The 15,386-nt window shown below is 50.8% G+C and overlaps 1 protein-coding gene across 1 annotated transcript; it reads left to right on the forward strand.

The window, feature by feature from the left end:
- Positions 1–4,354: 4,354 nt before the first annotated feature.
- Positions 4,355–4,912, forward strand: LOC122153060 (olfactory receptor 14J1-like; the record flags this gene model as incomplete). Its single annotated transcript, XM_042789177.1, has 1 exon — positions 4,355–4,912. A coding segment is annotated over one exon (558 nt), but the record flags the coding sequence as incomplete, so codon positions are not given.
- Positions 4,913–15,386: the final 10,474 nt, after the last annotated feature.

A 15,386-nucleotide genomic window follows, 5' to 3' on the forward strand; every position in this document is an offset into this window, starting at 1 on the left:
CACCCAGATATTTTGGACCTCTCTGTGAACAAGTATTTTTCACTTTGGGTTTTAAATTGTTTCTCTGAAAACAGGGTGATTCTGGTCCTAAGAAATGGAAATTATTTTCGTTTGTGGAATTGTTGGAGATTAGGTCAGATAAACATGTCCATGTGGGGTATATGTGAAAAGGAGCACAGTTTGTCTGACCATGACCCAGTCCTGATGACATCAACTCCACGAGGCATTTACTGGCACTGATGACACATGATAAGGACCGTAACACGCATCTACCCTGATCACCTGGTAAGTCCTCTTCCATCCCGTCCACCTCCGTTTCTGTTATCCCTTCCTCAAAGGCTGTGTCACGTACACAAGACCTAATGAAAAAGATTTTAAAGAGTCGGAAGTGCAAGCCAGGCCGACAATAACCATTTTTCAGTGGTTAAAACACACTCAATATGTCAAGCAGCAGTCATACCCTGAGATTAAAGACACCCTGGAGTATTTGAGGGCACATCATAGGAAGGATGACCAGGCACCTGTATTTGGTTTACATGGCAAGGTTTTTTGTTAGCAGCAGGGAGAGGGGCATGCAGGGGTGACTTCTGTGAGAAGATGCCAGAAGCTGCCCCATCCTGTCAGATGTGGGGTGCATGGGGTGAGCTGAGTCCTGCTTGAGCCCAAGGGCTTCCAGCTCTGGATGAGATGCCCACATTGCCTCAACCAAATTCCTGCCCTGCACAGGGGAAACAAATTCCTTCTTTATCCCTCCCTATGCATCCTTTTTTTGGTTTCGGACAGGAAAATTCCATTTTCCAGACAGACGCATTGACAGCTTTATCAGGCCAGACCATGTTGGAATCAGTCTCTCTCCACTGTTGGGAGAGGTACATTGGTGATTACTTCAGCTGACTTCAGAGAACATTCCCCAGGGGTAGCCCCGCTGCCTTTCGGGAGCTGTCAGCCCTCGAGCACCAGGGATCTTGCGAGGGACAGCAGCGGGGTAGAGAAAGTGGTGCCTTGGGCTGGGCCGGGCTCCAGGGGCAGGAGGAGCTGATGGCAAGCGGGAAGCACTGGAGAGAGACAGCTCTGCCCGGGAGCAGCATCTCTGCAGAGCACGGCAGGGCTGAGGGCACTGCCCACGGGTGACAAGGGGAGAGGAGAGAAGTGAGAGGGATGTAAGACAGTGTGGAGTGGGAGGATACTGAGAGTTCACTGGGGGACAAATCATCACAGCTCCTAACACGGTAAGTCTCTGGCTGCAGGTGGGTACTGGTAGAGTCTCTGGGAGGGTCCTTCTAGAGCTGGCACATGCCAGGGCTGATGCTCTCTGGAGCAGTGATTATCTGCCGAATGGTCGGGGGGACGGGGCATGTCATCTCCCTTTTCCTGGGGACGGCTGCAGGAGCGTGAAGCTGGGTGTGCAGCCAGGGGCACCCCGGGCTGTCCTTCATCACAATCACCCCTGGTAGGGCAGGGTCATTGTGCTGTTGAGGAGGTGAGGTGTGGGTCAGGGCTGCCCACAGCTCCTGCTGACAGCCTGGACAGCTCTTGGGGGGAAACTTGCAAGAGAGAAAAAAGGGAGGCTTCAGCTGCAAGGGAAGGAGCCTGTGCTTTCAGTTTTCTACTCTGGGTTGCCTGGGTGAGCAGTGAGAGATGGGAATGACTCTCACTGGTTTGGAGAAGGTACTGACAATGCAGATCTGTTTCACTGAGAGGTGAATGAGTCTGGGAGCATCAGAGCAATCTCCCACAGCTTACAGATCACCAGCATCACCAGCAGCAGGCTTGGCAGGTTTTTCTCTGCCATTCCTACCTGAATTTTGAAGCAGAGAGAAGGTCCTGGGCAGTGCCCTGCCCCATTAGGTGTCTGCAGGGCAGGGCAGAGCTGAGCACGCAGCAGCTGGGATGGGGTCTGTGCGTGCAGGAGATGGGAACCAAGAAACCAGGCTGCCAGCAGGCACAGCTCCAGGCAGCAGAGACGTGGGCAGGGAGTGAGATTTTTATCAGAAATCCCGTTTCAGGGGATCTACTAGCACCTCCTGCCATGCCCTGCAGTGCAGGTCCCTTGCCCTGATGTTTGAAAATGGGTGAAAAAAACCCCAATTGTTTAGGGTAGCATAAGAACTTAAGCAATCAGTCAAACACCTGTAACACGTTGTCTGTTGCACTGAAGTCCTTCAGCTAGGCAACTGTGATAAACACCTCGTGGGGAATGCCTAAATGGAGAGGCTCTGTGTGTAAATTGGGAGACTCCTAATGAGAAGCCCTTGTCCTTGGAGATTAAGGTGCTCTGAAAAAGAATGAACTAGCTGAATCTAGTTTGGAGATAAGAAGTGCATACATAAACCAATGAAGTCCAATTCTAATATGTAGGAAATGTTCAAGAAGGGCTCCTCTCCAAACACCACCAGAGACTGCTAGAGACCACCAATGACCCCCATGGAAGCCCCTCGGGGACCTAAACTGCATGCCTAATAACTATGTATATATGATAATGAGTTTTAGGAATTTTGATGAATATGTATGTAAGAGAGTGATATAAGCTTTGGCTACTTTAATGTACGGTGGACATGTCAGGTGGAATGATTCCCTCATGTCCCCAGCCACATAAAGTAATGCCTGCTCGTTAATGCTAAACCCAGCATTAAGGACTTTTCATTCCCGATTTCTGTGACACTGACATTTCTCCCCTTCTCTCTCCCACCCAGCAGAGCCTCTGCCCTCACAGCCATGGAGTCCAGGCCACCAGCAGCCTCCTCTCCCCCCTGAGCGCCAAGAAGAGGTGAAGGGCATCTCTCCTGCCCCGTGCCCGTGCAGCACAGGGGCTGAGGGTGACTGCCCTGCGGTGTCACCGGCTGGGAGGTGGCGGGCAGAGCTGGGACAGGGGAAGGCTGTCCCAATTGCCTGGCTGTCTCTCTGCTGGCCTCTCCCAGCTGGGCCATTACGGTGCATCTCGTGGGTCCTCCCACGCAGACGTGTCCATGGGAACCCGGTGTCCCAGCTCTCCTTGAAGCTGTGGGGCTCTGTGCTGTGCAGCCCATGCGGGTGGGGACTGAGCTGACTTCAGGAGATGCCACCATGAGGACACTTGGTGACTCCTTGGGGTGTCCTCCCAAGCTGGGAGCCGCTCTGCAGACTGGAAATCTCTCCCCCAGCATTTGTGTGTAAAACGCATTGGAGAATCCCTGAGATGCTACAAGAAGGAAAATGTTAATTTGTTGGAAAAATGAACTCTGTGTCTTTGGCAAGGAGTGGGGTGGTAAGACTTTGCTAAAGTACTGGGAGACAGAGTGAAATATTTAGTGATCTGCAGTGGATCCCTCTGCTCTCAGCGGGGTCTGATTGCTTCTCCAGGTACCGCAAGAGATCAATCCCCCTCCATTTCAAGGGGCAGACACAGGGCACTCGGGAACAAGACAAACGGACAGACCAGCTCGCCTGCCCCTGTGCTAAGCCCCAGCAAATCCTTTTTCCTCCCAGGACTTGTGGCTGCTCAGACTGAGCACAACAGAGATGCTGAGCATTTCTGATTTCACAGAAGAGGCCCCAGAGGAGATGGGGCTGGGGTGGGGGTGGGGGGTGGTAGGGAAGAGCTTTCTGAAAGAAAAAACAGAAACAAAAGCCTGAAACTCCTTGATGCAGTCAAGTTTCCTTGGAATTGGGGCTGTAGATTTTGTCAAGCCCTTTAATGTTCAGAGGGAATTCACCTGAGAAAGTCTGTGAGACCTGGCCCCTACGTGCCCCCTGCTCCCAGGCAGAGCCTGGCCTAGAGCATGTCCAAAACATCTGGGAGCCCACAGGCCCTGCTCTTCACAGCAGCCCCAGCCAGCCCAAACCAGTAAGTCATAAGAAGCAGGAAAAAGTGAGGGGTAGTGTGTCTAAGGGGCATGACTATTTCAGGGATTTCTTTGGTTTTTCACAGAGAAGTCTGTCCTCACTCATTACTGTCTTTTCCCTCTAGTACAGGCACCCAGGTTCATAGGGAGACCATGTCCAACAGCAGCTCCATCACCCAGTTCCTCCTCCTGGCATTTGCAGACAGACGGGATCTGCAGCTCCTGCACTTCTGGCTCTTCCTGGGCATCTACCTGGCTGCCCTCCTGGGCAACGGCCTCATCATCACGCCATCGCCTGCGACCACCACCTCCACACCCCCATGTACTTCTTCCTCCTCAACCTCTCCCTCCTCGACCTGGGCTCCATCTCCACCACTGTCCCCAATTTCATGGCCAATTTGCTCCAGCATACCAGGGTCATCTCCTTCTTGGCATGTGCTGCCCAGGTCTTTCTCTTTGTATTTTTCTTTGGAGCAGAATATTCCCTTCTCACCATCATGGCCTATGACCGCTACGTTGCCATCTGCCAACCCCTGCACTACGGGACCCTCCTGGGCAGCAGAGCTTGTGTCCACATGGCAGCAGCTGCCTGGGGCAGTGGATTCCTCAATGCTCTGCTGCACACTGCCAACACATTTTCCCTACCACTCTGCCATGGAAATGTGGTGGACCAGTTCTTCTGTGAAATCCCCCAGATCCTCAAGCTCTCCTGCTCTGACTCCAGCTATCTCAGGGAAGTTGGACTCCTTGTGTTTACTGCATTTTTATCCTTTGCTTGTTTTGTTTTCATTGTGCTGTCCTATGTGCAGATCTTCAGGGACGTGCTGAGGATCTCCTCTGAGCAGGGACGGCACAAAGCCTTCTCCACATGCCTCCCTCACCTGGCCGTGGTCGGTCTGTTCATCAGCACTTCATTTTTTGCCTACCTGAAGCCCCCCGCCATCTCTTCCCCATCTCTGGATCTGGTGGTGGCTGTTCTGTACTCAGTGGTACCTCCAGTTTTGAACTCCTTTATATACAGCATGAAGAACAGGGAGCTCAAGGATGCGGTGAAGGAATTGATCCAACGCACCTTGTTCCACCAGCAGTAACCTGCCTCACCTATTCTGCAGATTACTTGCAACTTGGATTAGGTCAGACTTCTGATTTATTTTTCCCTTGTTATACTTGTCATAAGAGGTAACTGCTTGGCTTCATTCCACTTCTCTAGAGGCTTCATCTGTTGTGTCTGACCCTTTCACAAATGCCTTGAACACTCTACCAGATCCGGCCTCCCTGAGAGCATCTCAGCAATAAAAGGGTCTCCTGCATGCAGTGCCTGAAGGCTGGGCTGTCCTAACTAAGCTGCTGCCACGAATAAACCCAAGGAATTGGACTTTTAAAAATGTCTTTTCTCAATATTTACTTCCTGCTTTGGGGTGATAAATTTGTGGCAACTGTGTGATCTATTGGACACCAGGTGGTGCTTTCAAAGACTATTCCTGGTTTCCAGGGGTTGTGTACATGCTGCAGGAGCTCTCCATTACCTCTTAGGTAGACACATGTATAGCAGGGCTGATGGCATGTAGTGTTCCCTGTGGAAAGGAGTCTGGAGGGGTCAGGAAAGAATGGAAACTCTCTGTGTGCCCTGGGGTGGGCAGTGAATGGACAATCAGGAGATGAGACACCCCTCAAAGGTGAGGATCACCCAGAGTAAAGCACTAAATCCAGACACCCATAAGCCATGACCCTGCATTTTGGTGGGAGCCAGTGAAAATGCAGCAGGCACGGGGAAAGGAGACTGGAGAAATGTGGAAGCTGCCTGAGGAGCCCCAGGGCAGGGGGTCTCCTGCTGTCCTGGGCAGCAGGTCTGGTGGGGAGGCAGAAGGGGAAGAAAGGCAGCCACGGCTGAGGGTTACTTGCAGCATAAATGCAGGACAGACAGAGAGTGCCTGGCCTCTGTTTCCTTACGCCCTTTGGACCAGCTCAAATAGTGGGAACACTGAGGAGGCTGCTGTCCCTCTCTGGGATGCTCCCTGGGGGTGCTGTGCCCTTCAGAAGGGTTGGAGCTGTGGGGTGAGTGCCCAAGTCCCAGCCCACTCCTGACCTCTCCCCTGGCTCAGTCAGACAGAGCTTTTTGATCAGGTCGTCACCCGAAGGACAAGGCAAAACATGTAGCACTGACCTGCCCGCCACAATGGTTTTACAGGTAGCTGTGAGATCCCTCACAAGCATGGGGAATTGGATGTGTCGTGTCCCCCCCCCGAATTTTTGGTGTCACACCTCAAAAAGCAGTTTGCATTTCACAGGCCCATTGTCTGTTTCTCCTCCTTCAGGTGGTTCTTCCTGGGGATCCCCTTTAGGTCTTTTCCTCTTTGTTCCGACGCACATGGCCTTCCCAAGTTGGCATTTTGCCCTGGTTTTCCATTTTCGTAGCCCACATGGACTGTGTCTTCCTGCACAGTTCAAAGCCCAGACTTGGCCCCAGTAACCCTGCATGGCCGGTCTGGGATCTGGGGGCCTCCCAGTCTGGCTCACTGGGCTGGACCCCTCTTTACACGTGACAGGATTTGTTATGGGGGCCCCTTGGAGTGTGACACAGTGGCAGTGTCCTCCTCTCTCCTTGCATCTCTGGTCTCTATGTGAAACATTCTAACTCAATTCTAACTCTATTTTCCTTTGTGGTTTTCCTCCATGCAGTAATTAGTAGGGTGAACATCACCATCAATCTTACTGAACCTTATCAAGCCCCTGTCAAAACTTTGTTCAGTTCCATCGCACTTATGGAACTCTGTCTATTTAGTACTTTACCTCAATAAAACATATTGCTGCTTCCCTCTTTTGAATGAGGTGCATTCTGCTCTTCTCCAACACCATGGAGGGCCAAGGTCCTTCTTTTCCACTCTCTCCTAGTAGGACCCCTAGGAGGAAGAACATTTCTCTGTGTTCATTGCTTAAAAGAATGGTGAAGGAAGTTCATCGAGGTGAACCACGGAGGTGTGTGTTTCTGAGTGTATTAATATTGCCTAAATGTGCTCTGTGCCTTCTGGCAGTTGAGAAATGCCTTCTTCCCGAGGGCAACATTGCTGGTGCTTACAGAACCCCTTCTGACTGTGCAGATGAGGTGCTCCACAGGTGTGCTTCTCTCATAGCGTGCATTTGAAGGCAGAGGCCAGGTAAAAATGAATATCATACTGGCAATGAGCCTTTCCAAGGTTGTTATGAGCCAGACTGGGAATGCAGGGAATCATAAAGGTTCTGTGGTCCCCTTGGGTTAAATTAAAGTGAAATGACACCAAATGACTGGTTAAAATGTTTTACTTGCAGTAGAAACAACTTAAACTTGGAAAAGGATAGCAAGCAATGTGGCCTCTTATTAATAAACCTGTAAGAAAGAAAAGAAAGGAAGAAAAGGAAAAGGGAGAGAGAGAAAGAGAGTCGAAGTTTGTGGATCACCACCCCAAGTTCCAGCATTGTCTCAGGTCCGGTAATCTTGAGTGGTAGGTGCACCCCCAGCAAAGTTTCCTGTTGCCTTTTAAGTTCATTTTCTCTGCTGATATTCATACTAGACAAGGAGAGGCAGGTTCTCCTCCAACTCATTTCCATGAGAGATGAGGAAAAGGTGGAATGTGGGTTCTGTGTGTGCGTGGAAGGGGGATCGGGTGCCCCTACCCCCTTGTCAATTGAGTCAGTGGTTGTTCTCACCCCAACACCATTGATTTTTTCCTCAGTTTTTGCTTAGGTCCTTCTGGTGCTGGTTCTTTCTCTCTCTTATCACTCCTTTAACCTGAACATATCGTTTCACTCAGTTTGTTTCCTTTCATTGAGGTTTATCTAAGGAATTTGGCAATACAACCATGAGGGAGTGGAGCCGTGCACCCTTCGATACACTCCGTGTTTCCTTGGGTGGCGTTCCTTAGACTGATCACAATGGTCAAAGCCTGTCAAATTTTTCTGTGTTTATGACTGTTTGAGGCAACAATTCTTTTAGTTTCTTACACATGGCTGACTGCAAAACCCTACGTGGGTCTCACCAAGGGTCGAGTGGTGGTGAGAGGCTGCCACTGCTGGAGGAAGAACCATGGGCGGCTGCCATGGGGTCTGTGCTGGGCAGACATTTCCCCACCCTGAACAACCACCCTGGTCCACACAGTGCCTGCACCATGGGGCTGTGGGGCCATGTGGGGCAGCAGGACTTGGCCAGCCCAGCTGAGGAGGTCCTCCCTGCTCTGCCCACTGCCACCCATCGGCACTGCCACAGCCCCTCTGTGCTGGGCAATGAGGTTTCTGTGGGTGCCCTTCTGTGAGCTGTGTGGGCACCCACAGGGTGTGTCTCTGCTTGGAGCTGGTCGCCTTGGCCTGCCTGCACGGTCCTGGCAAGGCTTGGCCTTGGAGATGGGCTGTGATAGTCCTCAGCCCATGGCATGAGTGCCAGCCTAGGAATGACTCCTGCAGAAGAGCTCACACTGTGCTGGGGGCATGGGTGAGCCCTTCAAGATGTCCTCACACCAGGATTCTTATTGGTACAAAGGGGAACCATGACAGCCTGAAGTGATTTCTGCTGGATGGAAGCTGTGAGGGTTGCACAAGCACTCACAGGTAGAAGGAAAATCTTTTAAAAGGAAAAATTTATTGGGCTCTAATGCCTTCAGTGCAGTGGGGGTGCATACAGGCACAACTCTGATACCCAACTCCACCACCATTATGACCAAAGAAGAAAACAGCTTCATACTGACCCTCAGACCTGATGTGCCATAGCTCCTGCCTAAGTTGATCTCCAAGCCCATACTCAGACAACTTGTGCTAGATCAAGTGCACCAGGCCTTGTCTCCATGAGTTTGGAACATCTCTATTGACCAAGGTCCCACCATCTCCCCTGAGCCCTTGCTCCGCTTTGGCTCTGAGGGATTTCTCCAAAAAACCCAACCCTCAAAACCAAACAGCCCACATAGCCTCTCCTAGTACACAATGTGCTCCAGGCCCCAACCATCTTTCCAGCCTCTGCAGGACTGTTCACAGCCTGTCAAGGTCTTTCTTGTGCTGGGGAGACCCACACTGGACACAGCAACCTTACTGGGGCCCATGAATAGAGAAGAAGAGTCAATTCTCTTAAGCTGCTGGCTGTGATTTTGTTAATCCTGCCTGGGATGAGGTTGGCCTGCCTCTTCCCAAGGGCACACTGCTGCTTCCTGTCCCACTTCTGCACCCAGACTCCCAGGTCCTTTTCTGCAGATCTGCTGTCCCCAGCCTGGCCTCTTGTCTGGAGTTGTCCCAGCACAGTGGCAGGATGAACACTGGCATTTGTCTTCAACTTTGTGTGGGTCCCAGGCAGCCCTTTTCACTGAGGGCTGCTGCATCCACCTCTCTCCTCATCCAAAGGGCCCATCATCTCATTGTAAACGGTATTCACGTTGGTCAGGCAGAATTTGCCTTTATTCAGTTTTTACTGGAAGTTCCAAATCCCCTTCTTGTCCTTCAGGTGCTTGGAAATGGCTTCCAGGAGGATTTGCTCCACGTGAGGCTGAGCAGCCTGTAGCTCCCTCATCTTCCTTTTTGCTCTTCATGAAGACGGGTGGCATGTTTGCCTTTTCCCAGACATCAGGAACCTCCCTGACTGCCATGGCCTTTCCAGGGTGACAAAAGAAGCCACAAATTACTTTGGCCAGCACCCTCAGCACCCTTGGCTGAAACTCACCCCATAGAGGACCCACAGAATCATGTATGGCCAACCAGCTTGCTGAAAGTCTCTCCACATGTTCTTGGTCACTAGGCCCACTCCCTCACTGAGTTTTGGGCCCGCTTTTCTTTTTTTTTTTTTTAGCCTTGCTGTGGCTGCCAACACCGTTACCGAAGCCCCTTTTGCTACCTTCTGCATCCCTTGCCAGTTTGAGCACCAGTTGAGCTCTGCCTTTCCTAGCTCCATCCCTGCATGTACAGACAAGGTCTCTGTGCTCCCCCAGGGCAGCCTGATCCCCTTCATTCCTCTGTGCAATTCCACCCCATCCCACAGACAGGCTGGTGGCAAGAGGTTGGCATCTGGGGACAGCACAGAGGTGCTGGGAGGAGGGGCACCAACAAGGAAAGGGGGGGTGTGAGCCATGCCCTGGGCTGCACACAGGGGCACAGGGTGGCTGGTGCCTCGGTGGTTGGCCAGGCTGTATGGGCTTGGGGTGGATGCCAGATTGAGAGTAGGAGCTCTGGGATTTCCATGGAATTCCAGTGAAAATGTGGCTGCAGCGAAAGCAAGTGGGCAGGCTCAGGCACAGGCAACTGCAGTGGCAAGGCTGCAAAGAAAGTGTGCTGGCCTCCTGCCATGGTTGATCAACTTCATCCATAAAAAGCCCACATAGTTTTTGCATTTCAACAGGGTCGTCCTTGAAGATGAAACAGTTGTCCAAGGCCCCTTTGTTCTACAGGGCAGTTTCCCAAGAAATCCAGCCCAGGAACTTCCTGAACAAGCCAAAAATTTCTCCCTTGTACTCCAAGGCTCTGATTCTGGGTTTGTCCTGCACACCTCTCTTGGGAGTTTAAACCCCACCATCTCCTGGTCACTGCAACCATGTGACACCAACCCTCAGTAGAAAAGCTCACGTGCCCATGGTTACAATTTCCTGGTGCTCTGTCTCAAATATTTGCTCCAGAATGACACGACAGGCCACATCAAGCCTCTCATCTTGCTGCACCCATTTCTGGAGGAACAGAGAAGTGACAGGGTTTGACTGTCCCCTTTTCAGTGCTGAGGCAGGATTTGGGGAAGTGCGGTGCTTCCCCCTGCATCAGCTCCTTCATCTCACTGAGAGGTGGGGCTACAACATCTGCTGGGCACCAGCCCAGGTTCTGGATGCCACCAGTCTTCTCTGGGGACATGCTTCTTTTAGCCACCAGCCGTTGCTGGGTCCTGCTCCACCTGCTGCCAACCCAAGGGCAGCTTCATCGCCCTTCTGGCCTTTGGCAACTTCTGCTCCACGTGGCTTCCTGCTCCTCCGGGCAGCTCTTCTTGCCTGGCTGAGAGCCACTCACAGGTGACCAACAGCCTCCAGAACAGTGGCTGTAGGGGAGAGGGAAGGTGGGCACGAAGGGTTGCACTGGCCTTTCGCCACCAGGAATTGTCTCCTTTGTATCAGCCCTTAGGAAGTCCTGCCAAAGCATCTCCCAAATTCAGTGCTGGCAGGAGCATCTCCTATAGACACCTCTGGTCTGAGCCTCCTCCAGACGTCTGCACCCCTGGCTGGATGCTCTGCCTGGCACGGGAGGATCAGGCCACTCTCCTTGTACCCACACCATCTCCACCTTGGGAAAGAAACACCTCTAAGATTTGAAGACAGGCTTCAGGCCTGCCCATTGCTCCCACCCCCCACTTCTCTGGATATCCAGAACGACCTGAGGGGTGCTTGGGCTACTCTTTAATAGGACTTAACCAGAGTCTTCACATTGTCTCAGGACAACAAATGGCACCATCCAGACCCCAAACTCACCTGCTGCAGGTCCTGTACTGCATGGTGGTGACTGGTGTCAGGACCAACTGCCACTCCCAGCTGTACTGCTCAGGGCTGTGGTCACACCATCAGATGACATTTGGGGCACCAAAAAGGAATATTGTGGTTTGCCCCCAGCTGACAGCTAAGCACCATGCAGCCACTCACTCACTGTCCCCACATCTCCCCTGGTGGGATGTGGAGGAGAATCAGAAAAAAAAAAAAAAAACAACAAAAAACCCTCATAGTTTGAGATAAGAAGAATTTAATAATTGAAACAAGATGTAGTAATAATAATAATATTAATGATAATAATAGAAATAATTGCAATAATTGTAATGAAAAGGAAGATAACAAAAAGAGAGAGGAATAAAACCAAAGAAGAAGACAAGGGGTGCCCAGTGCAATTGCTCTGTACCCACTGATCCATGCCCAGCTGGTCCCCCCAAGCAGTGATCCACATCTCCCGGCCAACCCACTGCCTTCCTCCCTCTTTATACACAGGTCCTGATGTCCTGTGGTATCAAATAGCACTCTGGCTAGTTTGGGTCAGATGTCCTGGACATGCTCCCTCTCAGATTCTTGTGCCCCCCCTCACTGGCAGCATGGGAAACTGAACAATCCTCGACTTAGGATAAGCCCTGCTCAACAACAACTAAAACATCCGTCTGTTCTCAACATTGTTCTCATCCTAAACCCAAAGCACAGCACTGTACCAGCTGCTAGGAAGAAAATTAACTCTGTCCCAGCTGAAATCAGGACTTTGCAGATTGCCTTTCTTAGTAAGCCTGGCTCCTTGTAACCCTTTTTGTCAAATAGGCAAGTTCTTATGGGCCCCACTGCCCTCTGCATCTGACATGCACACCAGCTGGTTGGATCATTTGTCCTCTGTGACCAAAGGCCATGGCTCATGCTCATATCCAGGCTGTTTGCAAGCAACAAATTCCTTCCTCTTGTTCTTTGCAGTCACATGAACTAGGATCGGAAATGTCAGGCTGTGCTCTGCCTGTTGTGACAAACTGCTCAGCCCTCATCACCACTGCCTTCAACCAAAAAGAATTTTCAGCGTGCACAACATTCTTGTCAGGGTGGCTTCTGCATCTGTGCCTCACTGCCTGCTGGCAGGAGTTTGCTGCAAGTTTTGGAAAGCAGCAAATGCTTTTTGTCACTCCTATCCCTGAAATTGACCTTATTGTTGCCCAATAAGGTGTGGTACTGACCTTCTGAGGCACATAGATTTAGGTCAACCTCACTGCTCATTGTCTTCCTGTGAAGTTCATTGTGACTGAGGATGAGCTACCTCATCGTTACAGTGGTGCTTTCCACCTTCGTCATCACTTCCATTAAATGAGCATTTCTTTTTCTTACCCACTGCCATACATCCACTCAAGCTATTGTCTTCTCAGAGGAACCATCTGCACACATGCCTTAAATGCTGATGTGCTGGAGCTTCAGTGCACAGGGACCTTGAGATACTTGGGGCTTTGGCCAGCAAACCTCAAGTTGTACAAGGAGAAGGGGCAAAGTGGGACTGGACCAGCAGAGGAGTGAGTCTGAGGAGAAGGCCCTGGGCACTGTGAGTGATGCCATATGTGCTGCTGGTAAAGCTCACCATGAATAGAGCCAGCTCCTGCATACGGAGCTGCATTGTAGCATGACCATCGAGACACGGGGAGTTATCATCCCCCTCGACTCAGCACTGGTGTGGCCACACCTGTAACATTCTTGGGGCTTTCCATTCTGAGGAGCAGGAAGGAATGGGAGAGTGCCCAGAGGATGTCTGCAAAGGTGGGTTTAGAGGGCATGAAGCACATGAAGTGTGTGGAGTAGCTGAGGGACCTGGGCTTCCTTGTCCTGATGGTGTGGAAGGTCGTGCAGGAGTAAAAGAGTAGCTTGAAATTAGGAGTTTTGGGTGTTTTCAGAGATTTTGGACCTTTTCTTTGTAGTGGGAAACCACCTGAGAAAGGAAAAGCATCACAAAGTGCAGCTTGGGAGGTTGAGACTGGACAGGAGGAGAAAGAAATGTCCCTTGAAGGTAGTGCTGTGGTGCCAGAGGTCAGCCAGAGTCTGGATCAGTGCAATGCTTTGTGTTCCAAGGAACAGGCAGGGAGGAAGGAGAGATCTCAGGAAGGCAGGGAGATGCCATAGGTTGGGTGTCCACAGCCTGGGGGTCTCGTCCCCTTGGCTATGGCAGTTGTCTCTGCTACCAAGGCCTGAAAGGAGACATGATAATCGCATGGAACAGGGGCCTCGTGGCTTCCTTGCAGCCCCCCAGGGAGGCTGGGAGCTGTGGTACCACTGTCCTCCACTCAGCATTGCCCACCCCACCCCACAGTGCCCCAGGAAGAGCCCTGAGCCAGTGTGAGGGACAGGATCCCCCTTCTTGGGGCTGACCTCTTGCATGATAAAATATATCAAGTTTTACTCAGCATCAGCTCCCCTTGCACAGTGCCTTTGCCTACCTGTACTCACAGCCTCCAATTTTCTTCTCTAACTAATCCATGGGACACCTGGTCTGTAATGGGCCTCAGAGGGGCCAATTAACACTCCAAGACACTTTGGCTTTTGCTTCTGACTGTAACCCCTTCAGAGGTTGGTTCAGCTCCTCTCAGTATCTGAGGTTCAAGCACCAAATACACCCCGGGTCTCATTAAAGTGCAGAAAACCCAAAGGAGCCACATCTCTTCCATCAATTATTTCAGGACTTCCAGGCTTCACAGCTAATTGGAGAGGCTTCAGGAGTCTACTTAAAGTGGAAGATTTTAATGACAACTTCGTACATTTTTTTTTTTTTTTCATTTTGAAGGGGTTTTTAATCCTTTTTTAATTTTACAGAAGTGATAGAAGCTTTCTCCAATTCAGAGGGTCTTCTAAGGAGGACAGGAAATGTAGCAACAGCGGTCTCCTCATGGTCCCCCACTGTATGGGCAACTTTCCTCCCCACCTCCCCAGCCCCACCATTTCCCTCAGGGGCTGCCTGGGACTTGCATTCTTCTACATCAGCTTCCTCACTGATGTTCACAGCTGAATGTTACAGCTCCTTTGCACCAATTCCCACCTGATTTACCCTGAGACTTGACTGTGAATAGTCACAGGAATCTTATTACTTGAAGAAAGAGAAGTAAAACATGATACAAAATTTTAAAAAAATCAACAATAAACTCCTCAACTGTATGCCAAGTCCAAGCCTCCACTAAGGTCTACCTTCCTCAAGCGATGACCATAAAAGAAATAGCTAGACAAATAGATAGGAAATTATAAATATACGCACAATTAGCAAGTTGGCTAAAGAGAGAGTTTGGCAGTTTAAATCAACTTTTCCACCTTCTTGGCCAAATTCTTCCCAGAGCCTTGTTACGACCTCATGCCTCTAGTGATCTCCCTGCCTATCTCCTGTGCCTCCTTAGCCCATGCCCACCTCTAGCAAATGAAGTTGGGGTGTTGTGGGCAACATTTACAGTCAACTGAAAAATCATTTGTCAATGTTCAAAGCATTTCTGAGGTGTAACTGAGAAAGAAATGAACTTGTGTTACATCATGTGGTTGTTAACATCATTATATTTAGCAAAACCCATCCTCGAAACAGCCTGTTCTAAAAGCCCTCCTGAAACTGGACAGAAATTAAGATGCAAGAATAAACTAATTAGCGTTGCTGCACTCTAACAAGCTCCCAGGGGAAAGTTACTGAGTCTGGAGAGCTATGGGAGGAATAAAGAGTCTTTGGGTTTAGTGGGGCGTGCTGAGGGGTTTGGGTGAGGAAGCTCCCTCAGGAGATTGACGTGAGCCTCTCTGGGGGCTGATTAGAGCAGAAGAACAGAGGCAAGTGACTTCAGGGTGACAAAGAAAGGAGACAGAGACATCCTGTGTCGTGCACCCCCTTGGATGTGCCCTGCCAAGGGGCTCAGTGCTAATTCCCAGCCCATCTGAATGGTGATGCCTTTGGTCATCAGCAGCTGAGGTTTTCCCCCGGTCACTCTGAGGACAAATACACGCGAGTGCCACATCCTTGCCCCTCAGGCCTGGCACTTCGCAGCTCCCCCTAAACCTTTGCCTATACCCTAACACCTAACCCTGAAAGGTGAGCTCTCATCCTTAGCCCTGCCCTGATCAC

Source organism: Tyto alba, unplaced genomic scaffold, assembly GCF_018691265.1.
Source record: "Tyto alba isolate M040663 unplaced genomic scaffold, T.alba_DEE_v4.0 Super-Scaffold_15, whole genome shotgun sequence".
Lineage (NCBI taxonomy): Eukaryota > Metazoa > Chordata > Aves > Strigiformes > Tytonidae > Tyto > Tyto alba.